The sequence below is a fragment of the Alexandromys fortis genome, unplaced genomic scaffold (assembly GCF_014885135.2).
Source record: "Alexandromys fortis isolate MF-2015 unplaced genomic scaffold, M_Fortis_MF-2015_v1.1 scaffold_231, whole genome shotgun sequence".
Classification (NCBI taxonomy): Eukaryota; Metazoa; Chordata; class Mammalia; order Rodentia; family Cricetidae; genus Alexandromys; species Alexandromys fortis.
Window position 1 is genome coordinate 542,708 of NW_026068613.1, and position 23,838 is coordinate 566,545.

The window sequence follows — 23,838 nt, forward strand, 5'->3', positions numbered from 1 at the left end:
AGAAGACGAGATCTTTCTCAGAGCTTCCATATCAGACATTGCCTAGCACAGAGAAACCAGAGAGGCAGGCACAGCTCCTAGTCTGAAGAGCTAGCTCACGATCTTGGGGAAGAGAGAGAAAAGAAGGAGAGACCACTAAACACTATATCTTATTATATTTTTATATGTGTTTATCCAGTACTGTCCTCTTACCTTCACATACCAGTACTGTGGGGCAGGTGTAGGCAGAGACCTGTAATCCCGGAATTTGAGAGACTGAGGCAAGGTCTAGCAATCCTCCTGCCTCAGCATCCAAATAATTGGGACTATATATAGGTGCACACCACTATATGTGGAGCGAGCTCTTTGCCTAGGTCTGGCTTCTTTCCGGCTATGGTGTGTTTCTGACCTTTCTCATCGACGCTACAAAATACTGTCAAGTCAGTCTTATGAATATGAAGCGCACATTCGCTCCTTTGGCTCAAACCTCTAATGGCTCCTTATGCCTTTAAAAGATGACCAGGCTCAGCCTAGGGGTTTCAAAATCACCACCGCACTACTCTCCTAATGTCCTTCCCAAAGGGTCCATTTCACACGGCTGAGGACCAGCAGCTCGCTTGGCTTCCCTGTCATCAACATGGGTTGTGCATCTTCTGTGATCCACCCTGGCCTTTCCCGACTGTGTTGCTCCACTTAGGTAATTTTTCTTTCTCTCTGTCTCCACATAAAGAAGCCTGTTCATTCTTCTTGTGAAACCTTTCCTATGGTGACAGGCTGGGAAGGATTCCTACACTCTGCTCTCATCCGTGGTATTTCTTTGTACCATTTTTTTAAAAATTTTTTAATATTTATTTATTATGTATACAATATTCTGTCTGTGTGTATGCTGCAGGTCAGAAAAGGGCACCAGACCCCATTACAGATGGTTGTGAGCCACCATGTGGTTGCTGGGAATTGAACTCAGGACCTTTGGAAGAGGAGGCAATGCTCTTAACCACTGAGCCATCTCTCCAGCCCCCGTGGTATTTCTTTGTACCATTTTTTAAAACTCCTTTTGGGGACTCACCATTGAACCTGGGGCCTTGTGCATGCTGAGCACAAGCTGCCACCGAGCTACACTTCAGTCTTAACCATTTTCCTTTGAGGAACAACTGGGAAAGACTTCGGAAATGGGCAGACAGGTCGCTGGATGTACTTACTATAATGTTGGGCACATCCGGGGAACCCGGTACGGCTGTCTGATTTTATGTCCAGCCGCGAGCTTTAGCTGGGGACTTTCCAGCTCTGCATCCAATAGCCCTACCCTAAAATCATTCTCTGAGTCAGAAGCAGTGATTCACACCCACAACCCCAGCAATTGGGAGCTGAGGGACTTGAGTCTGAAGATAGCCCGGGCTACAGCATTACCTGGTCTTAAGACAAATCCACACAGCCTCTGCTTGGCACGGCGCTGGGAATTAGACAACACAAAGGAAATGAGAGTGGAGAAATTAAAGGATAACTTCCGAAAAAGAGGTAAGACTGTGACCTACGACAGGAAAAATGGTACCGTGTCGGGGATTTTTATTTTACTCATGAAATGACTGAAAACCAGTAAGGAGAGAAACAGACGTGGTAACAAACGCCTAGAATCTCAGACCTCAGGATGCCAAGGCGGAACGATCACTAGTTTGTAGCTAGCCTGGGCTACAAAGCAAGTTCCAGGCTATGAAAACTGATTGGTTTCTCTGTGAACAACAGTAGCTTTCGTTGCTGTAGCTAAGAAATGTTACAGCAGAAGCTGGGCGGTCCTGCCTCAGACTCAAAAGCCCTGGGTGCTGCCAACACCTGGCTCCGGTGTTGCTTGATTCTGGTGTCCTTGGCAATGATCATAACCCTTCTCCTTCAGAAGTGCCTCTCTTCTTATTTTTGCTCAAGAAACATTCACGTAGGCTGCCTTTTGTGTATAGCTTTTCCTGTCCCTGGTTAGTACAGTACCTCTGCAACATTTTTTTTTTTTAAAGACGAGGTTTCACTATACATTCCTGTCTATCCTGGATCAGATTCACCTGCTTCAACCTTCTGAGTGCTGGGATGAAAAGTGAGCACTACCATACTTGGCTAATTGGATTTATTGTGTGTGTGTGCCTGTGTATAGGTGTGCATGCGCATGCACACAGGACTTGTAGGCACACAAACGGGCATGTATAGAGGTCAGAGAACAATCTGTAGGAGCAGATTCTCTCTTTCCACCAAGTCGGTCCCTGGGACCAGACTCAGGTCAGCAGGCTTGGCAGCCATTGCATTTCCCCACTGAGTCATCCGGCCAGCCTGATTATCTTAATTGTAGAAAAAGGAAGTGATGAGAGTAAACTGTACGTAGTCATCTGACAGAGCAATGAAAGGCCATCCAACCCTTCTGCAAATAAACAAAAGAAGTAAATGAATGAATTACAGCTATCACGAGGCTGTGTTTAGGGAGGTCCTGGAGGACCTGGGTCAACTTGTTACAACTTGTGTGGACCGGATGAAACCGCCACACAGTCTGGCAGCTCCTCGGCTGCGCTGTGGCCTGTGAAGCAATTGCAAAATTGGTTGTCTGTTCCATTTGTATTTATTTATTTGTGTGTTTGTGAAAGCCAAGGCATGTGAGCGGAGGCCAGAAGGCTGCTTGTGGGAATGAGTTCTCTCCTTTCACCATGTGACTGAACTCAGGTCGCCAACCTTTACCTTAACCCTCTCAGCCACTTTGGCACCTGGTTTCTGTTGTTTTCCATCAGGGATTTTCTTGCTCAAAATCAAAGGGGAGAGGAAACATTGATGTGTAAGAGGTTACCATGGGAACTGGATAATTTCTGTTATAATTTCTTTTTTTTCTTCCTTTTTTTTTTTTTTTAAATGTGCATTGGTGTTTTTGCCATGGGTGTCAGGTCCCCTACAACCGGAGTTACAGAGTTGTGAGCTGCCATGTGGGTGCTGGGAATCGAACCTGGGTCATCTGGAAGAACAGTCAGTGCTTTTAATCCCCTAGCCATCTCTCCATCCCCCATTTTGATTTCTTAATCTGAGGAGAACATTAGAAAATTTCTGCTGTATGCTGCCGACTGACTTTTGGGAAGGGGTGGTCAATCTCCCTTTTGAAGTTTATTCAACCTTAGGACAAAGGAAAAAAGTGCATGAATTCTTTGGCTATACTACCGAGACTGAGATCCACGAGTTCCCAGGACTGCCTACTCACCCCCAGATGTTCCCTGCCTGTTCTGAGCATCCCAGACAAAAGAGAGAAAAACACTTCTCAATTTGAAATGCAAAGCTAAACTTGTGATTTGCGTCACTGCTTAGCCCACTTAGCACACCCGTCTATTTCAGCCTTTCCCCGTCTCTTCCCCGCCTCCCTCCGCCCCGCTCTCTTCTCAACGCCCTGGAAGCTAAAAGTCCTGGCAGCTGTGCCCACAATTTCTTTCTTAGCTCTATCTTGAGATTCCTAAGTACTCGTGACTGTGGTTTAAACGATTGTAAACTGGGTGGGGCCGTGAATGCCTGCAGTCTCCGCCTTCACGAGCATTAAGGCCAGTCTGGGACAGACAAGTGAGATTAAAAAAATGTTTTAAAATTTTTCTTTGCGTGTGTGTGCTTGTGCATGTGTCTGTATCTGTGCGTGTGTGTGTGTGTGTGTGTGTGCACTTGCTAAAGCACGCCTCAAGGGGAAGAGAAGCATGAGGAGGAGGTGGGGGAAGGGAAGCCTTCATTGGATAGTATGAAATTGTGCTTGCTTGTACTTTAGGTTCTCTTAAATAAGTGTACCTGTGTCAGCGTGGTTGCCTTAAAAATGAAACATGTCCCTATAACTCTTAAAATCTTTCTAAAACTCCATGACGTTATTATAGGAACAGTTTTAAAGTCCCTAGTACGGCTGGGAGATCCTCCACGCAGCCCCTCCAGGCTCACATCTTTAACTCCGCCACCCTCGCCGCTGTTTGGGAGTTCCCAGCCTGGGAGCCTGTGCTGCTATGCTTTCTTCAGGAATGTTTGGAGACCTAGACCAGAGCTGCATATTGTAATCTGTGCCTGTATTTCTAGCNATTAAAAAAAATATTAAAAAAAAAGAAGAAAAACTCATCTATTCTGATTTCAAAAAAAGCACACATATACCTACATACACACACACTAATGTATATTACAACACAGAGGGTATTGTATCTAGTCGCTTGCCTTTTAGTAATAGTAAAATTAAATGGTGGGCTAGGTATTGCCAGCCTAATGGATTTACCCACCATTGATGACAGATGCCTCAATCTACCACTTTATTACGGTTTGAAAATAGTAAAAATTATCTAGGCCTTCCTAGCACCAGAGAGACAAATTCAAGACCATCCTTCAACTACATTGTCAGTTGAGGCTAGCTACATGAGACCCTGCCTCAATATAAAAAGCAAACAAATAAGCGTTTAGGATTCCAATCCGCCAGCCACAGAGAGTTACGGAAGCACTACAAGCAAAGGAGATGTAATATTCTTGAAATCACACTTATGGGAATAAATTGGAACAAGGAAATAATGAGGCCATAAAGGCCTGGTATTCTGGACGAGGCAGAGGCAGAGAGAGACAGAGTAGGAGAGAGGAAGGGAGAGAGAGAGAGAGGGAGGGAGGGAGGGAGGGAGGGAGGGAGGGAGGAGGGAGGGAGGGAGGGAAGGAGGAAGGGACTGAGAAAAAAGAAAAAAGAAAAGCTGGCAGTGGTGGACTCACACCTTTAATCCCAACACTCGGGAGACAGAGGCAGGCAGATCTCTAAATTCAAGGCCAGCCTATACTACAAGCTAGTTCCAGGACAGCCATAGCTACAGAGAAACCCTGTCTAAAAAACAGCTGGTGGTGGTGGCACACGCCTTTAATCCCAGCACTCGAGAGGCAGAGGCAGTGGGTCTCTGTGAGTTCCAGGCCAATCAAGTCTGCAAGAGCTAGTTCCAGGATGGACAGGCTCCAAACTTAAAGAGAAACCCTGTCTCAAAAAGCCACAACTACAACAAAAAAGAAGAGCCAGTGGCATTAAGTCAATGGTCTGAAACTCCTGATGAGTTTCACAGGGGGATGGTGAGACACCCCACCCCCAAAAGAGAAAATTTCAAAGGATAACAAAACCATTCTAGCAGGCTTCTCTGTGCTGGGCCACTCGCAGCACTAGTGTTCCCACCATAGTGCTCCAGCTCAGCCATATCCGCCTAGATACACTTGGCTGGGCCTCCCAAGCCTGATGACCTGAGCTTAATCCCTGTAACCCATAGTGGAAGGAGAGAAGAGCTCCTGAAGCTACCCTCTGACCTCCTCCTGGGCGCTGCGGCATACAAGCATCCACGTTCATGCACGTGCATCTCACACGCACAACAATGAGAGAGCAGGGCAGGGTGCACCATGAAAAGAGGGTTACAGAAGACTACTTTTGAGACAGGAAGATGGGAAGTTCTTGGGGTAGTCTCTTAGAATTGTGCATAGGGCCTTGAAGAGTCTTCTGTGCCAGAGTGAGAAGGTCTTTGGAGAGGACAAGGCTGAAACCCCTCCCACTGAGAGGTCCAGTAACTAGAAAGGCAAGGTTACGGTGTCTCAGCCCGACCTGGTTTTCTGGTGAGAGCCCACCAATCGAGCACATGCAGTCCCACTCAAGGACTAGCTAGGATTTGGATGGCTCATACTCACATGGTGTTAATAATCTTGATGAAGATGCTGCAGTCCTGGAGCTGCAGCACCGTCTCCACCGGGTCAGCCACATGCAGACTGTTCACCTGCAAGCCAAAGGGAAGAGTCTGCTAAGAATACTTCTAATACCAGAAGCCGTTCTTTGCCACGTCCGCATTGTGCACGCCTTTAATCCCAGCACTTGGAAGGCAGATGTAGACTGCCTCTGTGAGTTTGAGGTCAGCCTGGCCTACAAAGAGAGTTCTAGGACAGCCAGGGATACAGACAAACCCTATCTCAAAAACAACAATGGAACAAAAACAAAACCATGCCAGAAGCATGTAGGCCTCCCAGATGCCGGCACCGCTCCGCTCCGCTCACTGTGAGTGCCTACATTTGTAGGCTATAGGAATAAAGGGACTGGTGAGTCCAGGATTTGTTTTTTTATTTACTTAAGATAAAGTCTCATCATTTACCCTAGGCTGTCAGAAAATGTTTAATCCTTCAACTTCTACTTCCTAAATGAGGGGTGGAGTTGCAACTCTGTGCTACAACACACCAAGCCAAGGTTTTTAATTTATACACACTCACCCGGTACATGCACAGCCACCTAAAAATCAAAGGAAAGGCTTTGCCTCTAAGAGTCCTCCTAGGAGTCCTAGGGCCATAGCACACCAAATACAATGTTAAAGCCTAGGCCTAGAAAGATGACGCAGCAGGTGACTGTACCTACTACCAACCCTAGTAACTTGTTTGATCCTCAGAACCCATGAGGTAAAGGAGACAGACTTCAGCTTCCTTCCGACTTCCATTTGTACATATGCGGACACACACTAAACAAAAATATCATAAAAATAATAACAGTTTACAAATACACACTTTAGTCTGAGGGGAGGAAGAAGAAATAATGAAAGAACAAAGGAAGTTTTTTTTTTTTTTAAAGGGAAAAGAGCAGAAGGAGATAAAGTTCTCGATTCTGACCCAACTGCCTGTTTTTTCTCTTTGGCTTCAAATGACATCTAGTACTTTACACTAGACAATCCCCAGGGCCATGCACAAATACATCAAGTACACAGGCTATCAGCAGCAGGACCTCTGTAGAGAAGTCCACAGACGAATTCCACAGGCACTTGCGCTCTACTACCATGGGGCTCGCTAATTAACTAACTACATTTGTAGCATGATGTGGGGAGGAATACAAAGCCCACTTAGAAACGAGGCTGTTCTGACATCTCAGAAGGTGGTTATATGAAATTAACTAGAATCCATTCTTATAAATGTGCTCTTTACAGAGCAATGGGCTAAGACCCAGTGGGTGGATGTGCTTCTTGTCAAGCCTGATAACCCGAGTTCAGTCTCTGGATACAACACAGTGGAAAAAGTCTGACCCTGCACACAGGAACTCTTACATATGAAAATATTTCTGCAGTAAGGAACAAAGTCAGCACAGTGCTGCATGCCTATAATCTCAGCTCCTGAGAAGCTGAGGAAGGAGCATCACTGACAGTTCCAGGATAGCATGGGCTACACAACAAGAGCCTGCTTTCATACATACATTATCTTAAATTAAAACAAGTAGAGTGGTGAAGGGGATGGCTGAGCACTGAAGAGCACCAGCTGCTCTTCCAGAGGACTGGATTCAACTCCAACATCCACATAGCGGTTTACAAACATCTGGAAACTTCAATTTCAAGGCATCCAACATCCCACTCTGGCCTCCTCAAGACATCAAGCATATAAAATTATTTTTTTTTTAAAAATTAAAATAGGGGGCTGAAAAGATGGTTCAGTGAAGAAGAACTGATATGGGATTCCCCTCTGTATGCTGTGAATATCATTGGTTAATAAAGGAACTGCTCTGGGCCTGTAGCAGAGCTATAGGGGAACAGAGCTAGGTGGGGAAAACTAAAGAGAATGCTGGGAGAAAGGAGTTGGAGTCAGAGAGAAGCCGTTTAGCCTTGCAGGAGCCAGACAGAACTTTAGCCAGTAAGCCACAGCCATGAGGCGATACACAGACTAATAGAAATAAGTTAAGATGTAAGAGTTAGCCAATAAGAAGCTAGAGCTAATGGGCCAAGCAGTGTTTTAAATAATATGGTTTTGGTGTGATTATTTAAGTTCTGGGTAGCTGGGACCCAGGACCAACAAGCGGGCCACCTTCCAAAGAACAAGATTCTGGAGGTACCAAGTCAATTCCTAGCCCCCATATCAGGCAGCTCACTGTCAGGTCCAAAGCCCCAGTCCCCAGCCCCCACAGCCCTTTCCCCCCAAATGGCAGTGCTAGTTGTCCTAAACAGAAAGACTGTTACTGTGCAAACGAGCCTACAGGTTCCTATTTACCAGAAAGGCAGGCCTCTTAAGGTGTTTCTGTGCATCATAAACCACCATCAATTCCCCCAGGAACCTTCCTTAACCATTCCCCTAAGGTCAACTCCGTCTGGCAAGGGCACTAGTTCTGGAGAGCCTGCATCAGTTCAGATCCCTACCCTGCTGACTGTCATATCAACTCTGCTTCCTTTTCTGCATTTGTTCGGCTCTCTGCCCCCAGCCCTACAGATGACCTTGGCAGTATGATCCCCAATAAACCCTTCTTTCTGCCCAAGGAGAGGTCTATCTCTATAGTTTCTCTGCAACATCACTTATATTTGGTGTCTGAAACCTGGGAGGGACACTTAACCCCCAAAAGGTCCTGTCCCTCCTAGCTGAACCAAACCATCAATTTTGACACTCCCAGGTTCAGATCATCTGCTTCTGCTGGCTCCTGCAACCTACCATTTTCAACTCCCAAATTTTAGAGTCCATCTCTTCAGCTGCTGCTCCTCACCTCCTCGGTGTCTCACTTGCAGTGACCTGCTGTCTCTCAGCTTGTAGAGTCTAACGCAAAATCGTGCTGGAGTCAGGCAGTTCTATACACCCTTTTGGGTGTCCCATTATATGGAGGAGGGATGCCCCTCAATCCTGGGCATCTCTCTAACAAGCTTCTAGATACACTTGGGGATACCCTGAATTGAAATTCTTGTCAACACAACACTTATCCCCTAAAAGTCTCTCCCATTTCCTCGCTCTGATCCTGACTACACTCTAGCCAAGGCTTACATCTTTGTAACTAGGCTCAACTACAGGCTTCCAAATTTGTTTTGTTCTGTTTCTGTCCCCCAACCCCCATGACTGAGTATCTCTGTATTTCTGGCTGTCCTGGAACTCACTCAGTAGACCAGACTGGTATCAAATTTGGGATCTGTCTGCCTCTGGCCCGAGTGCTGGGATTAAAGTATTTGCCCAGTTCTAAAAATTTTTTTAGATAAGGAACATGTTTAATGAATAAGGTTTATGAGTTCCTAGGGTCCCTTTAGGCTAACAAAAACTGACCAGATGTATGCCTAGGCTCTCTGTCTTTACTAGCTTTGCTAAGTTTAAGCTATTTGGATAAGCTGAGTCATACAAGAAACTGATTTTTCTGTAAGGTACACTATGAAAGAATCAGGAAAGTAAGGTTCCCAGTCTCTCTACTGACTATATTTATGGTTTAATATTTTATTTTGATGGTAAGGGATCTTCAATTCAAATTTTTTTAAAATATTTATTTATTATATATGCAATGTTCTCCCTGCATGCCTGTCTACACTCCAGAAGAGGGCATCAGATCTCATTCTAGATGGTTGTGAGCCACCATGTATTTGCTGAGAATTGAACTCATGACCTCTGGAAGAGCAGCTAGTGCTCTTAACCACTGAGCCATCTCTTGAGCCCCATTGAATAGCATTTCTGCTTATGGAGAAATTTGCCCAATGGGATGTAGGACATACTTCCTCATCGGCATAGTAAGTTCTAAAGACAGAGAGAGGTTCAGCAGAATGGAGTTGACCTCAGACACACAGCGAGGGCAGACCTTATGAAGGGACATGCCACACACTTCAGACATGCCAATACCTCTTACCATGGTTTCTCAGTCACTAGGGTAGACCATGACAAAAACATAGATGCCCCATAAACGTGTCTGCAAGAACCGGTAATAATAGAACAGAACACATTCTAGATTTTAACATTCAGCAACACACCGCCAACTACTGTGTCTGACTGGTGTTTCTAAGGAATTAGGTTTCTTACCCATTCATTATTCCCAACCTTCCTCAGTCAGAGTCTGAAGGAAAAGATGAGTCTTTGAATAGAAACGACTGTGAGCTGCTGTGTAGATGAGAACAGTAAACGTGGAGCACCTGAGGAAGGGAGACCCTGGCTGCAGGCCGCCGAGGCAGAAAGGATGGTCACTGTAGGTAACTCAGTCATAGTCGGGCAGTGCAGGGCATCCTGCTGCGCTTGTCCACACTGCCGGAAGCATGGGACACCAAAGCCCATCATGGCTCTACCTACATTGAGTGTGGAAGTCCCAAGCCTGTTTCTTCATTTCTTGACTCAGAGCCAGCAGTTGTCTCGTGGACTAGTCACATCTGTGAACAGCACTGAACTGTCATTCATGTCCGGTATGTGTCCCTCTGTGTCATGTGTTCTTTGTCATAGTCTAGGATCTTTAGAACCTGGAAGTCATGACTACGTAAAGCCAGAACCTGGGCAGGTGATGATGGTTTCAGAGAAGCAGGAGGAAGAGAGTTCTGGGCTTGGAGTTCTACCCACTAGGTTGGGGAACAGGCTGCTTCGTCTTAGACCCCTTCTTAATCAAAGATGCTAAGAGCGCAGACTCCCTTCCCCAGTGCCCGGTGGCTGTGAGCTAGTTCTGCCCAACCCAAAGACTCCCACACTCTCGCAACCCAAATACCCTTCTATTATCCTGTCTCTTTTTGTAGACACGATTTTACTATGTAGCCAGGCTAGCTTCAAGCTGGAGTTGTTCTTGTCTGCGTCTCCTGAGTGCTTTGATTATAGGTGTGTGCCACCCGGTCCTTTTCTGTAGCCTTGCATGTGAAATCATTCAGGCTATCATTAGATGGGAAAGGTTTGAAGAAAGCAAATGCGAGGGCGGAGAGGAGAGCAGCTCTAGCGAGGAGGGTACTTACCACTTTTTGGTTCCCTTCATTATCCGTGAGCAGCCATTCAATGTCCAGGGTGTCTTTCTCTGGAAGCCCCAGCTGATGGTGACAGGGCAAGGTAACCTTTTCCTCTGCCACTCTCTTGATCTCAGTGTGAGTTCCCAACGTTCCAACATAATAGGATACTGGAAAGAGGAAAAACCTCTAATGAGCAAAGCAGACTCTGGATGATAGCATGTACGGGTTAGAGATCACAACGAGAAGCCATGCGAGCTCCCATGAGCAAGAAAGGGGCAAGCCAAGGCGTTGGAGAGCCTAGGCTGGAAGTATTAGAAGGTTTTTTGCTGCCCCTGGCTCCTCCCAAGAGCAGAACCAAAGCGGCTTTAGAGTCCCTGGACTTTACCCTATTGGTGCCTATTGTCTTTCCTTGTTATGGTGTTAGTTGGTTGTGGCTTATTGGTTTTTAATAATTGGTTTTTATCTCATGTGCATTCATATTTGCCTGAATATATGTCTGTGTGAAGGTGTTGGATCCCCTGAAACTGGAGGTACAGACATTGTGATCTACCATGTGGTTGCTGGGAATTGAACCTGGTCCTGGAGAAGAAGAACGCCCAGTTCTCTTAACTGCTGCGCNTCTTTCTTTCTTTCTCTTTCTTTTTTTTTCTTTTTTTCTTTTTTTTAACAGGAAGCTCTTCTTCCTCCTCCATCAAGTCTTGGGGGATGGCGGGGAGGTTCTGACTTTATGTAGCAATCCTCTTAGTTTCACTTAACTCTGGAGTTTCACTTTCTGGAGTTTAATTACCTGCAGACAATCACTGTCCAAAAGCATTGACTGAAAGTTCCAGAAATAGCTAGGTGGGGGTGGCGCACGCCTATAATCCTAGCACTTGGGAGGTAGAGGCAGGCGGATCTGTGAGTTGGAGAACAGCCAGGGCTACATAGAGAAACCCTGTCTCGAAAAACAAAAACAAACAAACAAATTACAGAAATAAACAATATGTACGTTTTAAATCGTGCGTAGGATTCTGAGGACTGTGAGGAAGTTTTTGCAGTCCTGCCCCAGCCTGCCTGAGCTGTAACTGTCCCTTTACCCAGCCTCTCCACGCTGTCTAGGTGACCCTCTCCTCAGTCACCTCGCAGCAGGTTGTTCTTAGGTAGTACTATTTTAAGTACTATTTTAAGTACTATTGTAGTACTTAAAAATTTGAATGCGTTGAAGAGAAGACTTAAAGCCTCCCTTCTGTGAAAAGGTGAAAAGTCTTGCCTCCATAAAGCAAAACAAACAAAACACCATGCTGAAATGGCTCTAGTTTCTGGGAAGACTTTGCTTGTTCACTGAGACAGGGTGTCTGTAGCCAAGACTGTAGTGCTCCTACTGTTTATACAGCTACCGATTACCTTGAACTTCTGATCTTCCCAGTCCCACCTCACGAGTGCTAGAATTACATGTGTGCACTCCCACCTCCAGTTTACTGATGCTGTGGGTTGAACCCGGGAGTTTGTGCATTCTGGGTAAGGGCCTCATCAAGTGCATTACCTCCCCAGCTCCTTTCCCCTGTTTTCCTTTCAAATTCTTGAACGTCTTTTCCCAGAAGCCCCCAGGAGGCAGTGATATGATGGCCTCTTCACAGCTACATCCTGACATTTAGACTGGCATAGAGCGCATGCTAAATAAATCTGTGGGTCTGAATGACAGAACAAATGACCCTTCTTAGATCGTCGGCTGGAGGTAAGTTAGGAAGCCATGACTGCAGAAAGCCAGGTGAGTGGTGGTTTTAAACCTACGCTAACTGCCTCACCTGTACGGTTGTTTGGCCAAATAAGTCAGCAGCTGGTTTTTTTTTCCCCCTTTACTGCAAATGAAAACATTCGGGCAACAGTCAGACATGTGGTTGTTAAAGAGGTGTTCTGTGTGAGTGGTGATAAACCACAAGCACCCACAAGAGAGAAACTAGTCAGCAATATCCTCTTTAGGATGGCGGCAGCATCTTCTCCACTGGGGTCGTAATGACGGCTGTAGGGATGACTGCCGCCAGGTCGTGAGCTGGGGAGAGAGAGATCAGCTCAGCTCGGACTCAATGGATAAGTGAGGACATCAGAGGTAAGCGTTTCTGTCTCTGTTGACTCGAGAGGATTTTTGGTGAAGGTTGGCCAGTTGATTCAGTGTCGCAGATGGGCAGACACCGAGCGCGAGGTTCATCAAACTGACTTGGCAGGAGCCTCACACAAGACAGATTGCGGGACAGAAAAAGGCAGCCCCAGATCACTTAGGACTTGGGAGTCGGACTCAAGTCTGGTCAGAGGAGAGTCTTTCTCAGGGCTGTTATTCTTTGGCTTTTATTCCAGGAACTCCCATTTGCTCCGTTCAGAGCTGAGAATAGCATGTGTATGACCCACCAAGACGTTCTCAGAGTAAACACAGTCAGGTTAAGGTGACCTTGCTCTGCAGAGAACAGGTCGTCTTTGGAGGACATGCTGTGAGGGCAAGATGACAGGCAGGATCACACAACAAGGTGATGCAGGCAGCTGTGAAAGCAGGATAAACTCCAGTGTGATCCTGAGAGGTATTTTAGTGGAAACCTTAGCTTCTCCCAGCACAAACCCTCCTGTGAAATCAGTAATAGAAACATTCGGAGGAAAGGACAAACTTTCTTTTTCTTTTTTTAAAATCAGAGAAAGAAGCAAAGCTTCATTAAAAAGAAGGCAAGTTTAAAAGACTCCCCAAGTCATAGATTTAAAAAAAAAAAGTCATGGGCTGGAGAGATGGCTCAGTGGTTGAGAGGACTGGCTGCTCTCCCAAAGGACCCTGGTTCAATTCCCAGCAACCATATGGCAGCTCACAACTGTCTGTAGCTCCAATTCCAGTCGAACTGACACCTTTGCATAGACACACAAGACACATTTTTAAAAAAAAAAATCACAAAAATCTTACTTCACATAAGATGCAAGGCATTCTAGTAATCATAAATAGGATTATGCTAGACCAGTTTGCCCAACCCTAGGCAAAAGGGATAGGAATATATTTAAGGTAAGATAGGTCCCACTTTGATATTCAATAGCTAGGTATATTAAATGCATACTGAGTTTGTGACATTTCCTATTGGTTTGTGAAAATGTAACCTTATCCAAAGTTGACTAGAATTTCTTTTTCTTTTTTCTTTTGTTTTTCAAGACAGGGATTCTTTTTCTTTTTTCTTGTTTTTTTTTTTCTTTTTTTTTTTAAAAAAAATATTTATTTATTATATATGCAATGTTCTCCCTGCATGCCTGTCTACACTCCAGAAGAGGGCATCAGATCTCATTCTAGATGGTTGTGAGCCACCATGTATTTGCTGAGAATTGAACTCATGACCTCTGGAAGAGCAGCTAGTGCTCTTAACCACTGAGCCATCTCTTGAGCCCCATTGAATAGCATTTCTGCTTATGGAGAAATTTGCCCAATGGGATGTAGGACATACTTCCTCATCGGCATAGTAAGTTCTAAAGACAGAGAGAGGTTCAGCAGAATGGAGTTGACCTCAGACACACAGCGAGGGCAGACCTTATGAAGGGACATGCCACACACTTCAGACATGCCAATACCTCTTACCATGGTTTCTCAGTCACTAGGGTAGACCATGACAAAAACATAGATGCCCCATAAACGTGTCTGCAAGAACCGGTAATAATAGAACAGAACACATTCTAGATTTTAACATTCAGCAACACACCGCCAACTACTGTGTCTGACTGGTGTTTCTAAGGAATTAGGTTTCTTACCCATTCATTATTCCCAACCTTCCTCAGTCAGAGTCTGAAGGAAAAGATGAGTCTTTGAATAGAAACGACTGTGAGCTGCTGTGTCGATGAGAACAGTAAACGTGGAGCACCTGAGGAAGGGAGACCCTGGCTGCAGGCCGCCGAGGCAGAAAGGATGGTCACTGTAGGTAACTCAGTCATAGTCGGGCAGTGCAGGGCATCCTGCTGCGCTTGTCCACACTGCCGGAAGCATGGGACACCAAAGCCCATCATGGCTCTACCTACATTGAGTGTGGAAGTCCCAAGCCTGTTTCTTCATTTCTTGACTCAGAGCCAGCAGTTGTCTCGTGGACTAGTCACATCTGTGAACAGCACTGAACTGTCATTCATGTCCGGTATGTGTCCCTCTGTGTCATGTGTTCTTTGTCATAGTCTAGGATCTTTAGAACCTGGAAGTCATGACTACGTAAAGCCAGAACCTGGGCAGGTGATGATGGTTTCAGAGAAGCAGGAGGAAGAGAGTTCTGGGCTTGGAGTTCTACCCACTAGGTTGGGGAACAGGCTGCTTCGTCTTAGACCCCTTCTTAATCAAAGATGCTAAGAGCGCAGACTCCCTTCCCCAGTGCCCGGTGGCTGTGAGCTAGTTCTGCCCAACCCAAAGACTCCCACACTCTCGCAACCCAAATACCCTTCTATTATCCTGTCTCTTTTTGTAGACACGATTTTACTATGTAGCCAGGCTAGCTTCAAGCTGGAGTTGTTCTTGTCTGCGTCTCCTGAGTGCTTTGATTATAGGTGTGTGCCACCCGGTCCTTTTCTGTAGCCTTGCATGTGAAATCATTCAGGCTATCATTAGATGGGAAAGGTTTGAAGAAAGCAAATGCGAGGGCGGAGAGGAGAGCAGCTCTAGCGAGGAGGGTACTTACCACTTTTTGGTTCCCTTCATTATCCGTGAGCAGCCATTCAATGTCCAGGGTGTCTTTCTCTGGAAGCCCCAGCTGATGGTGACAGGGCAAGGTAACCTTTTCCTCTGCCACTCTCTTGATCTCAGTGTGAGTTCCCAACGTTCCAACATAATAGGATACTGGAAAGAGGAAAAACCTCTAATGAGCAACGCAGACTCTGGATGATAGCATGTACGGGTTAGAGATCACAACGAGAAGCCATGCGAGCTCCCATGAGCAAGAAAGGGGCAAGCCAAGGCGTTGGAGAGCCTAGGCTGGAAGTATTAGAAGGTTTTTTGCTGCCCCTGGCTCCTCCCAAGAGCAGAACCAAAGCGGCTTTAGAGTCCCTGGACTTTACCCTATTGGTGCCTATTGTCTTTCCTTGTTATGGTGTTAGTTGGTTGTGGCTTATTGGTTTTTAATAATTGGTTTTTATCTCATGTGCATTCATATTTGCCTGAATATATGTCTGTGTGAAGGTGTTGGATCCCCTGAAACTGGAGGTACAGACATTGTGATCTACCATGTGGTTGCTGGGAATTGAACCTGGTCCTGGAGAAGAAGNTCTCTCTCTCTCTCTCTCTCTCTCTCTCTCTCTCTCTCTCTCTCTCCCTTTCTCTTTCTTTCATGAAAGGGTTTCATACCATAGCTCAGGCTGACTGTGAGTGTACTATCCAGCCCAGGTTAACCTCAAACTCATGGCAACCCTCCTGCCTCACTAACTACCATGGTAAGTTCCCCTTCCTAGTTTTGCTGTTGTTTGCTATTTAAAATCAGTTATAAGATCATTGCTGGGCCTGGTAGCATAGGTTTATAATCCGAGAAAATTTGGGTGGGTAAGGCAAAAGGATTAAAGGTTCAAGTTCAATTTTGGTTACAGAGGGAGTTAAAGGCCAACCTGGGCAATTTAGTGAGGCCCTGTCTCTGAATAAAGACTGAGTCAGGCCTGGTGGCTCATGCTTTTAGTTCCAGAACTTGGGAAGCAGAGGCTGGCAGACCTCTGTGGGTTCAAGGCCAGCCCGGTCTACAGAGTAAGTTCCTGGACAGCTAAGGCTACACAGTGAGACCCTGTCTTGATAATACCAAATATAAAAAAAGCGAAGAGAGGCTTGTGGATATAGCTCAGTGGTAGGTGTTTGCTTATCACACGAGAGGTCCCAGGTTCAGTCCCCAGTACCTTGGCAAACAACATAAAACAAAAATGAACGATATAAGTCTATGTCTTGATCTGTCTTCTATTAGCAGAGACTTCCGGAAGGATGGCACTCATGGGAACCCTGTGTTGAGCTACAGGCAACTTTTGTTCCTGAAGTTACAATCATTTAAGTGGGAGAAGACCTTCCAGCTTCTTATTTTTCATCAAGAACCTTTATATTTTTCACATGAACTGCTCTAACCCCAGAGTGATTTTTGTTTTCCAGAGGCAAGCATTTAGGTGGACAAAAAGATGACAAACGCCATTGTAATAAAAAGGAAACTTATTCCTAATAGAAGGATTTACAAAAGTAGAGAAGAGAAATTATGGGCAACTGATTATAGTAAGGGCTTTGTAAATATGAGAAACCCTGTATGTAAGTCATCTATCTATTGTAGTGTTTAGCACTTTGTGAGTGAAAGGCTACCGCTGCGATTGCTAAGCACCTCACTGGTCATGCTGACACACATCTGGAATCCCAGCTGCTCAGGGGCTAAGGCTAGAAGATCACTTGAACTTGGACATGACAGTGAGACCCTGCCTTTAAAATAAAGAAAACAAGGACTGAGGATAGTGAACTGTGCCTGAAATCCTAGCACGTGGAGGCTAAACAGAAGAATCAAAAGTTTGGGGCTACCTGGGTTAAAAAAAAAACGTTAAGAATGGATAGTGGTGGTGCACACCTTTAATCCCAGCATGCAGGAAGCAGAGACAGGAGGATCTCTACGAGTTCAAGCACAGCCTGGTCTACAGAGCAAATTCCAGAGCTATAGGGAAACTCTGTCTAGAGAAAAAAAAATGAAGAGAAAAGAAAAACTTTCAGAACATGGGACTAGGCAGCTGGTCTAGCAGTGAAGAGCATTGGCTGTTCTTCCAGAGGACCTGAGCTCAGTTCCCAAGCCCCATGTCAGGCAGCTCCCAACCCAACATCTGTTTCTTGCCATTTTCTATCAAGTGTACCCCAAACATCAAGTGCTCTTGGAACAAGTGGGGTGCCAAGTGAAAGACTGTGAGAGGAAACCCACGTGCTACACTTGTCTCTGAACAAACTGACGTGTTGCCCAGCTTCTGCAGCGCAATCAGTTTAGAAATAATACTTTCAGTTTCCTTTTACTGCGTATGTGAGAAAGGTTTTCTGTAAACTGACAGGTTTTTGCTTTTGGTTTTGCATTGTGGGTCTGAACACACGGCAGAGAGTCAGTCAGGCCTATTTTACTGAGGAGCAGACCAAGGCACAGGGAAGAAGAATCCGACTATGAGGTCCTGATAACCAACTCACGTGAGCAGAAGTTCTCTGTAGCCTAATCCACTCTCCCCCAGTTTCCATAGGCAGCCCCCAGGAAAGCTGAGAAACTGGCCTGTGTGCATTGTACCGAGATGAGCTTGGAGGAGGAATCGCTAGCTTTTGTCTGTTCTGAAACCGGTGCAGTGATCCCAGCCTCACACAAAGCTAGAGAACAGCACCCAAGTGCACCCAGTAGGCCTTTGCTATACGCGGAGTAAATCAAGGCAAAGGATTGGCTGTGAGACTTGCCGAAAGAGGCCACTAGAGGGAAACCGAGGCTCAGATTTGGCAGATGTCCCCAGAGGACCGGAACGCGGTGTGGGTGGTGTGCTCTGACAGAAGTCTAGCTTCTATTTATAACACACCCAGAATTAAACAGAGCAGCACCAGGAGGGTGTCTCTGTGAATACAAATGACTTGAGCGAGGCAGGGAGCATCAATCGGAGCCTGCGAATCTGCTCTGATCCTTGAACCTCAGCCCCTCCAACTCCAAGATGCCACCAGGATCTCTGCGGAGTTCTGTGACCCTTTTGTCTTCTCAAGATAATAATTATTACCATATGTTGATTCTACAGCCTGGGCTGGTAGGGGCCTTGGTAGTATTTGTGGGAGTTGCTTGCCATGTGCCTGCCATCTGCTGGGTGGGAGGGAAAGGGCAGTCCAGCCGCCCTATGGCTAGTCTAGTCTAGGAGTCCCTGGGCAACACGAATTTTTTTGGGCGGGGGATCCTTACAGATGGCAAAGCTTAAGAAGAAACTACAGCCTAGCTAAGCTAGTGAGAAACAGGGGTGCGGGGAAGGGGAGACTTTCCGACATTTTGCCGTAGCATTGTCTGTGGGAAGAGGTGTTGGAAGGGGACTTTGGAAAGAAAAACTTTCTATGTTTAAACAAAATGCTTTCCCGGAGCCGTGGGCTTTCCCCAGTGGGGTTTTTTACAGGCAGTCCCCACACTTAACCGGTGCTAGGGGAATTAACCTTTCTGCCCTAGAGTTACCAGCAGGCCCCTAGTCCTGGGACAGTTAGAGGAGCTGCCCTGGAAACAGCTCCCTCCGCTCCTCTGTAGTGAGGAAGGGGCTACCTCTTAGAGCAGCCTAAGTTTTGCTTTTTAAAACCTTGAGTTTCATTAGAATCTCTTGATTATTCCAGACCGCCTTCAAAAAGACCAGATAAGAGAAAACTTTCACAAGAACCATACTCTCTCTCTCTTTCTCTCTCTTATAGTTTGTTGAGTATACACATAAGACATAATGGACTGACCAGTGACTCCAATCTCCTTTTTCTCAACAGGGCTTTCCACTTGTCCTGTGCCCGGTGGGTACAGGCTCCCCACGTGTCCCCAGGTTCTAGGTGATGAGCTACAGAAATGATTACTGAATGTATAGTCACAGTAGGCTCCAGGAAAACCACAGAGCTTGGTGTAGGGGTTTGGATCTGAGTTATTTATCAGCCCGTGTAGGTCAGAGTTTACAAAATTAGAGCACTACAATAGGTTACTTATCCATGGCAGGGATCGAAGTCTGTAGCGTACAGTGGAGTGCCCTCTAGTGGTGACAGTAGTGTAGACTCCCTTTTTTTTTTTTTTTTTTTTTTTTTTTTTTTTTTTTTTTTTTNTTTTTCGAGACAGGGTTTCTCTGTGGCTTTGGAGCCTGTCCTGGCACTAGCTCTGTAGACCAGGCTGGTCTCGAACTCACAGAGATCTGCCTGCCTCTGCCTCCCGAGTGCTAATGATACTTCTTTTTTCAATGGTTCTGGGACATTTAGCATTCACTAAACCTGAGTAGGAGGAGCTTTCCCATATTTTTCTTTACCCAGAATGCATGAGTAAGCCTCAGGAGAATGAAACCATCATGAATAGTTAGAAAAGGAAAAGGAAGGGCCGCTCCAGCACTTGCAAGCCTGAGACAAAAGAAACACTGGGTACTGTGACTTTAAAGTTAGTCTGGGCTGCAGTGGCCTATCCTGTCTAAAAACAAGACAGTAAAAATAAAAGGATAAAAGGGACTTCGGGAACCTTCTCATCAACCTCTCCTTGCACAGACCAAGACTTAAGACTCAGAGACTCAAGCCAAGCTTGTAGGGTTCTGGACAGTGAGGGTTGTGTGTGTGGATTCACGCGAGTGAGACATCCAGACTTTTCTGGAACACTGTATGCACTTCCTGAGGCACCATGATGGCTCGGCAGGAATGAGCTTTGGGATCACACCTGGATTCAGAGAGTCCCTGGCCTCCCTCAGCCTTCCCTGCTCTGTGAAAGGAAGATGAAGAACACTATCATCCAAAGGTTGCTGGGAGGATTGTACATGGCCGGTGTCGAGGATCTCCCAGAGCACACACTCAGCGAAGGTGGTTGTTATTAATGACTGTCACACTGCACTGTAAAAGACAGGGAGAAACAGAAGAGCACGGGGGAAGCGCAGCAGAATAGTGAGGGCTTTGGGAGGAGATAGGTCTGGGGAGAAGGGAATGGATGGGCATGCCTTAGCTGCCGATGGAGGACCCCAGGGGTAGGGGGTTCCTGGCCGCTTCTGCCAGTCTCCCCAACTAGCAGCCTCACTGCCAGCTAGTGAGGGTCCTCTTCTACCAAGAGAAGCATATGGTTCCTCCCCAGCCTAGCACCCAGGCCAGCACAGGACCTATTTATCTTCAGAAGAGAGGAGGAAAAGGAGGTTGGAGGGATGGCTCAGCAGTTAAGAGCACTGACTTTTTGAACCTAGAGGACCCGGATTCAATTCCCAGCACCCACACGGCACCTAACAACTGTCTGTAACACCAAGGTCTGATACACTCACACAGACATAGATGAAGGCAAACACTAGTGCACCTAAAATAAAAGTAAAATTAAAAATTATTGAGCGAGAGAGAGGAGAGAAGGCTGCATCAGCTATGAATTGCTAACCACCAGATACATTTCAACGACTTCTCGGATGCGAGCACATTTGGTATTTAGACAAGGCCTAAAGCTAAAGGAATGAGGCTTGAAGTTTGCCAGTGGAATTTCAAACATCTGGAAACTGGGATGATGTCTGGTTAGGCTAGTCCCCACACCCCAGAGGGTTTTTGTTGCAGGACTCTCTAAGATAGTGAGGTGAGCACAAGGACCAAGCCATAGGCTGTGGTCAGGAGACCGGACACAGGGACTCCTCCTCTTCATACCTTAGTCCGAGGGCTGGTTTTACACAAACAATGGGAAGGGGGAAGGAAGGGAGGGGAGGTGGGGATAAGGGAAAAGATGGCGAGGGGGATAAAAAGAGGAGGAAAGGGGGGCAGAGAGAGGGGAACAGAAGAGGGGGAAGGGAGAGCCCAGCGTTGGTTTAAGTGTAACGGGGTAAGCTTTTATTCTGTTTTGTTCCTGCAGTGCTGAGACCTGCTGGGCACATGTTTTACCACAAGCCACATCCCCAGCCCTAAGTTTTGTAGATGCAACAGAGGCTGATTCAAGATGAAGTCTCCAGCCAGGTGTGGCGGTGCACGCCTTTCATCCCAGCACTTGGAGGCGGACACAGGTGGATCGCTGAGTTTGAAGGCAGCCTGGTCTACACAGTGAATTCCAAGCCATCCAAGGCTGTATCATGAGACCATGTCTCAAAAAAGGGGAAAAAAAAGAAAAGATGAGGGCCCACTATCCTCTGTGACAGACAGTCTCAATCTGTGGCTTCATGTCCACCCACACTAAAACCTTCCACCCTTCACTTCCCAAGTGCAGATGGTGCTGGGGATGCAAAGGTGTGGGTCTCTTGTCCCCTAAAGGCCTTGGGAGGCGGATGGTTAGTGACTCCTTCAATTAATGGAACAGCTAACTCAGCTCATTCAAATGCCTTCTCCCGAGTGAGGCCCAGGACCACACAGTAAGCTAATGCTATCAGTTCTGTTTAGAGAAGAGAAATCCGAGGCCACATAGCGGAAGCCAATCAGTTTATAGGAAGCAGCGTGGAGACAGCTCACTTCTGACCACCCCTGTCCCTAAGATCACTGCCTTTACCTTGCAAAATCAGTGGGAAGCAGATAATTTCTATTAAATATACATACCAAGCTAGGCAGACAAGTTAATCCAATTGGGTACTCTGCGGGTACATAACTGTCTTTTAGCTGGGATTCTGAGCCAAACACAAGGGGAAATTTAATAGAGACAAGTTGAAAGTTACACCCAGACACAAGTACAGGGTTGGAACCTGGAATCAAACAAGAATTGGATTGGCTACTAGTTGATATGACTGTGGATTAAGTCCAGACTGCACTTATGTAACACGTGCTATGATGTTACAGAGGAGGGGCAGTCAGTCCCATTGCACCTTCTATGAGCCGTGTTAGCAAATGAGGCAGGGTGAGGTGCTAAAAGCTGGAAGAGACTGATACAAAAACAAAAACAGATTGCCCTCCGAGGAATGTGACTAGGACATGATAAAGCTGGAGAAACGTGTGTAAAGAATACTTGGCACAGTTATAAGGAGAGGGTCAGCGGGACAGAATAATAGGTTGCAAAAGAGCCAGGCGTGGAGGCCCAGACCTGTAATTCCAGCCACTGGGGAAGCTGAAGCAGGAGGCTCACAAGTTCAAGATCTGCTTCGACTAAAGAGTGAGCCCAAGGCCTGCAAATTCCAGGGCAATTTTGTGAGATTCTATGTCACAATAAAGAGTGGAAAGAGGGCGGAGACTAGAGCTCAGGGGTAGGTCCCTTGCCTAGCATGCATAAGGCACTAGGTCTAATCCCCAGAACAAGAAGGAAAGAGTCTATCAAACAAGTAACAGGGTTTCCTGTGTGGGGAGGCAGGGGCAGCATCTGACGTGTCAGGAGGGCTCCTCATTTTTGTGTCATTCAGTGTGTGACTTGCTTATCTGTCTGTAGCTCAGCCTCCCTCCTGGCTCCAGATCAGCGAGAGACCAGTGACTGAGGTTAACAGAATACAACCTCAGCCACATGTACACACCTTAGGGTGCCGTCCGACTCGGCCAGAGTTACAGGAGACGCTTTTGAGGTCTTAGCCTCTAAACTTATCATGGCTCCACAGTTAACGAATGTCCACGATCTGTTTTCACTGGAAGTTCAATTGCACTTTATCAGATACCAGGTTTCTATATGAACCAATACCTACGGGTATCATTTTTACCATATTCAACCTGATTTTCTATGTCTGTGTGTTCATGGGTTTGAGTGTGTGTGTAGGTCAGAAATCAACACCCCCCTCCCCGCCCCCAGGGTCTCTCAATGGTCTGGAACTCACTAAGCAGGCTAGACTGACTGGTTAAAAAGCCCCAGGAACCCGCCGGTTTTCACCCCTCCGGCACTGGGATTGCAAGTGTGAGTCACTGCACGCGTGTTTTCTGCACGGATGCATGCAAGGGATTGAGCTCAGGTCCTCATGCCTGAGTGGCCGGCACTTTATCCGCTGAGCCGTCTCTTTAGCCCCAATGTGATCTTTTAAAGGAAAAGTTTATCATGTTGTTTATATTTATGAATTTTTCACGTGAGAAAAAGGGCTTCTTTAGATTTAAAAAAAATCAAGTACATCATAAACCTGTTGCGTATTGTTCCTTGTGTTATTCTTTTGGTCCCTGCCATAGCCACGCCCACTCCCATAACCTCTGACCAGCCCATCGCCATCTTGGGACCCTTCCTCTTTCTGCTTCCTTAGCATGCGCACGCGTTTTCTCTGTCTCTCTCTTCTTTTATCTCTCCTCTCTCCTTTTATCTCTTTTCTCTGTCTTTCTTTCTCCCTCTTCCTTAATAAATGCTTATGGCTATTTCCTGTGATTACGTGTCTGTTACCTGCCGCCACCGTGGGCCAAGGAAGCGTGCCCTTCTGTAGCCACTTTCTCAAGGCGGGGCTCAGCCAGCCCGCCCGGTAATCGTTTTTTAAGAATAACAACCTTGGGGCAGAATTATATCCTATGGCATAACTGGTTCAACCATAAAACAATGGATTGGGAGATGGAACTTCAGTTCTGTAATCACACATTACCTACACAATCACGTGATTCATTTACAAAAGATGGGGCAGCATCTGAGTTTAACACGTGGTGGTTGCTGGCCTTTTGTTTTGCAGGGCTGGGGACGGAACCCAG

At 46.3% G+C, this 23,838-nt stretch overlaps 1 protein-coding gene across 2 annotated transcripts in view; it reads right to left on the bottom strand.

Moving 5' to 3' along the window:
- Positions 1 to 23,838, bottom strand: part of Clmp (CXADR like membrane protein) — a 113,357-nt gene that overhangs the window by 18,672 nt on the left and 70,847 nt on the right. Inside the window, exon 2 of one of the 2 annotated variants that reach the window (XM_050133494.1) lies at positions 10,641 to 10,798. In XM_050133494.1, coding sequence (XP_049989451.1) covers positions 10,641 to 10,798 — 158 coding nt within the window. Of the gene's footprint in view, positions 1 to 10,640; positions 10,799 to 15,280; positions 15,439 to 23,838 lie in introns of both variants that reach the window. The other variant, XM_050133495.1, reaches the window with a different exon arrangement.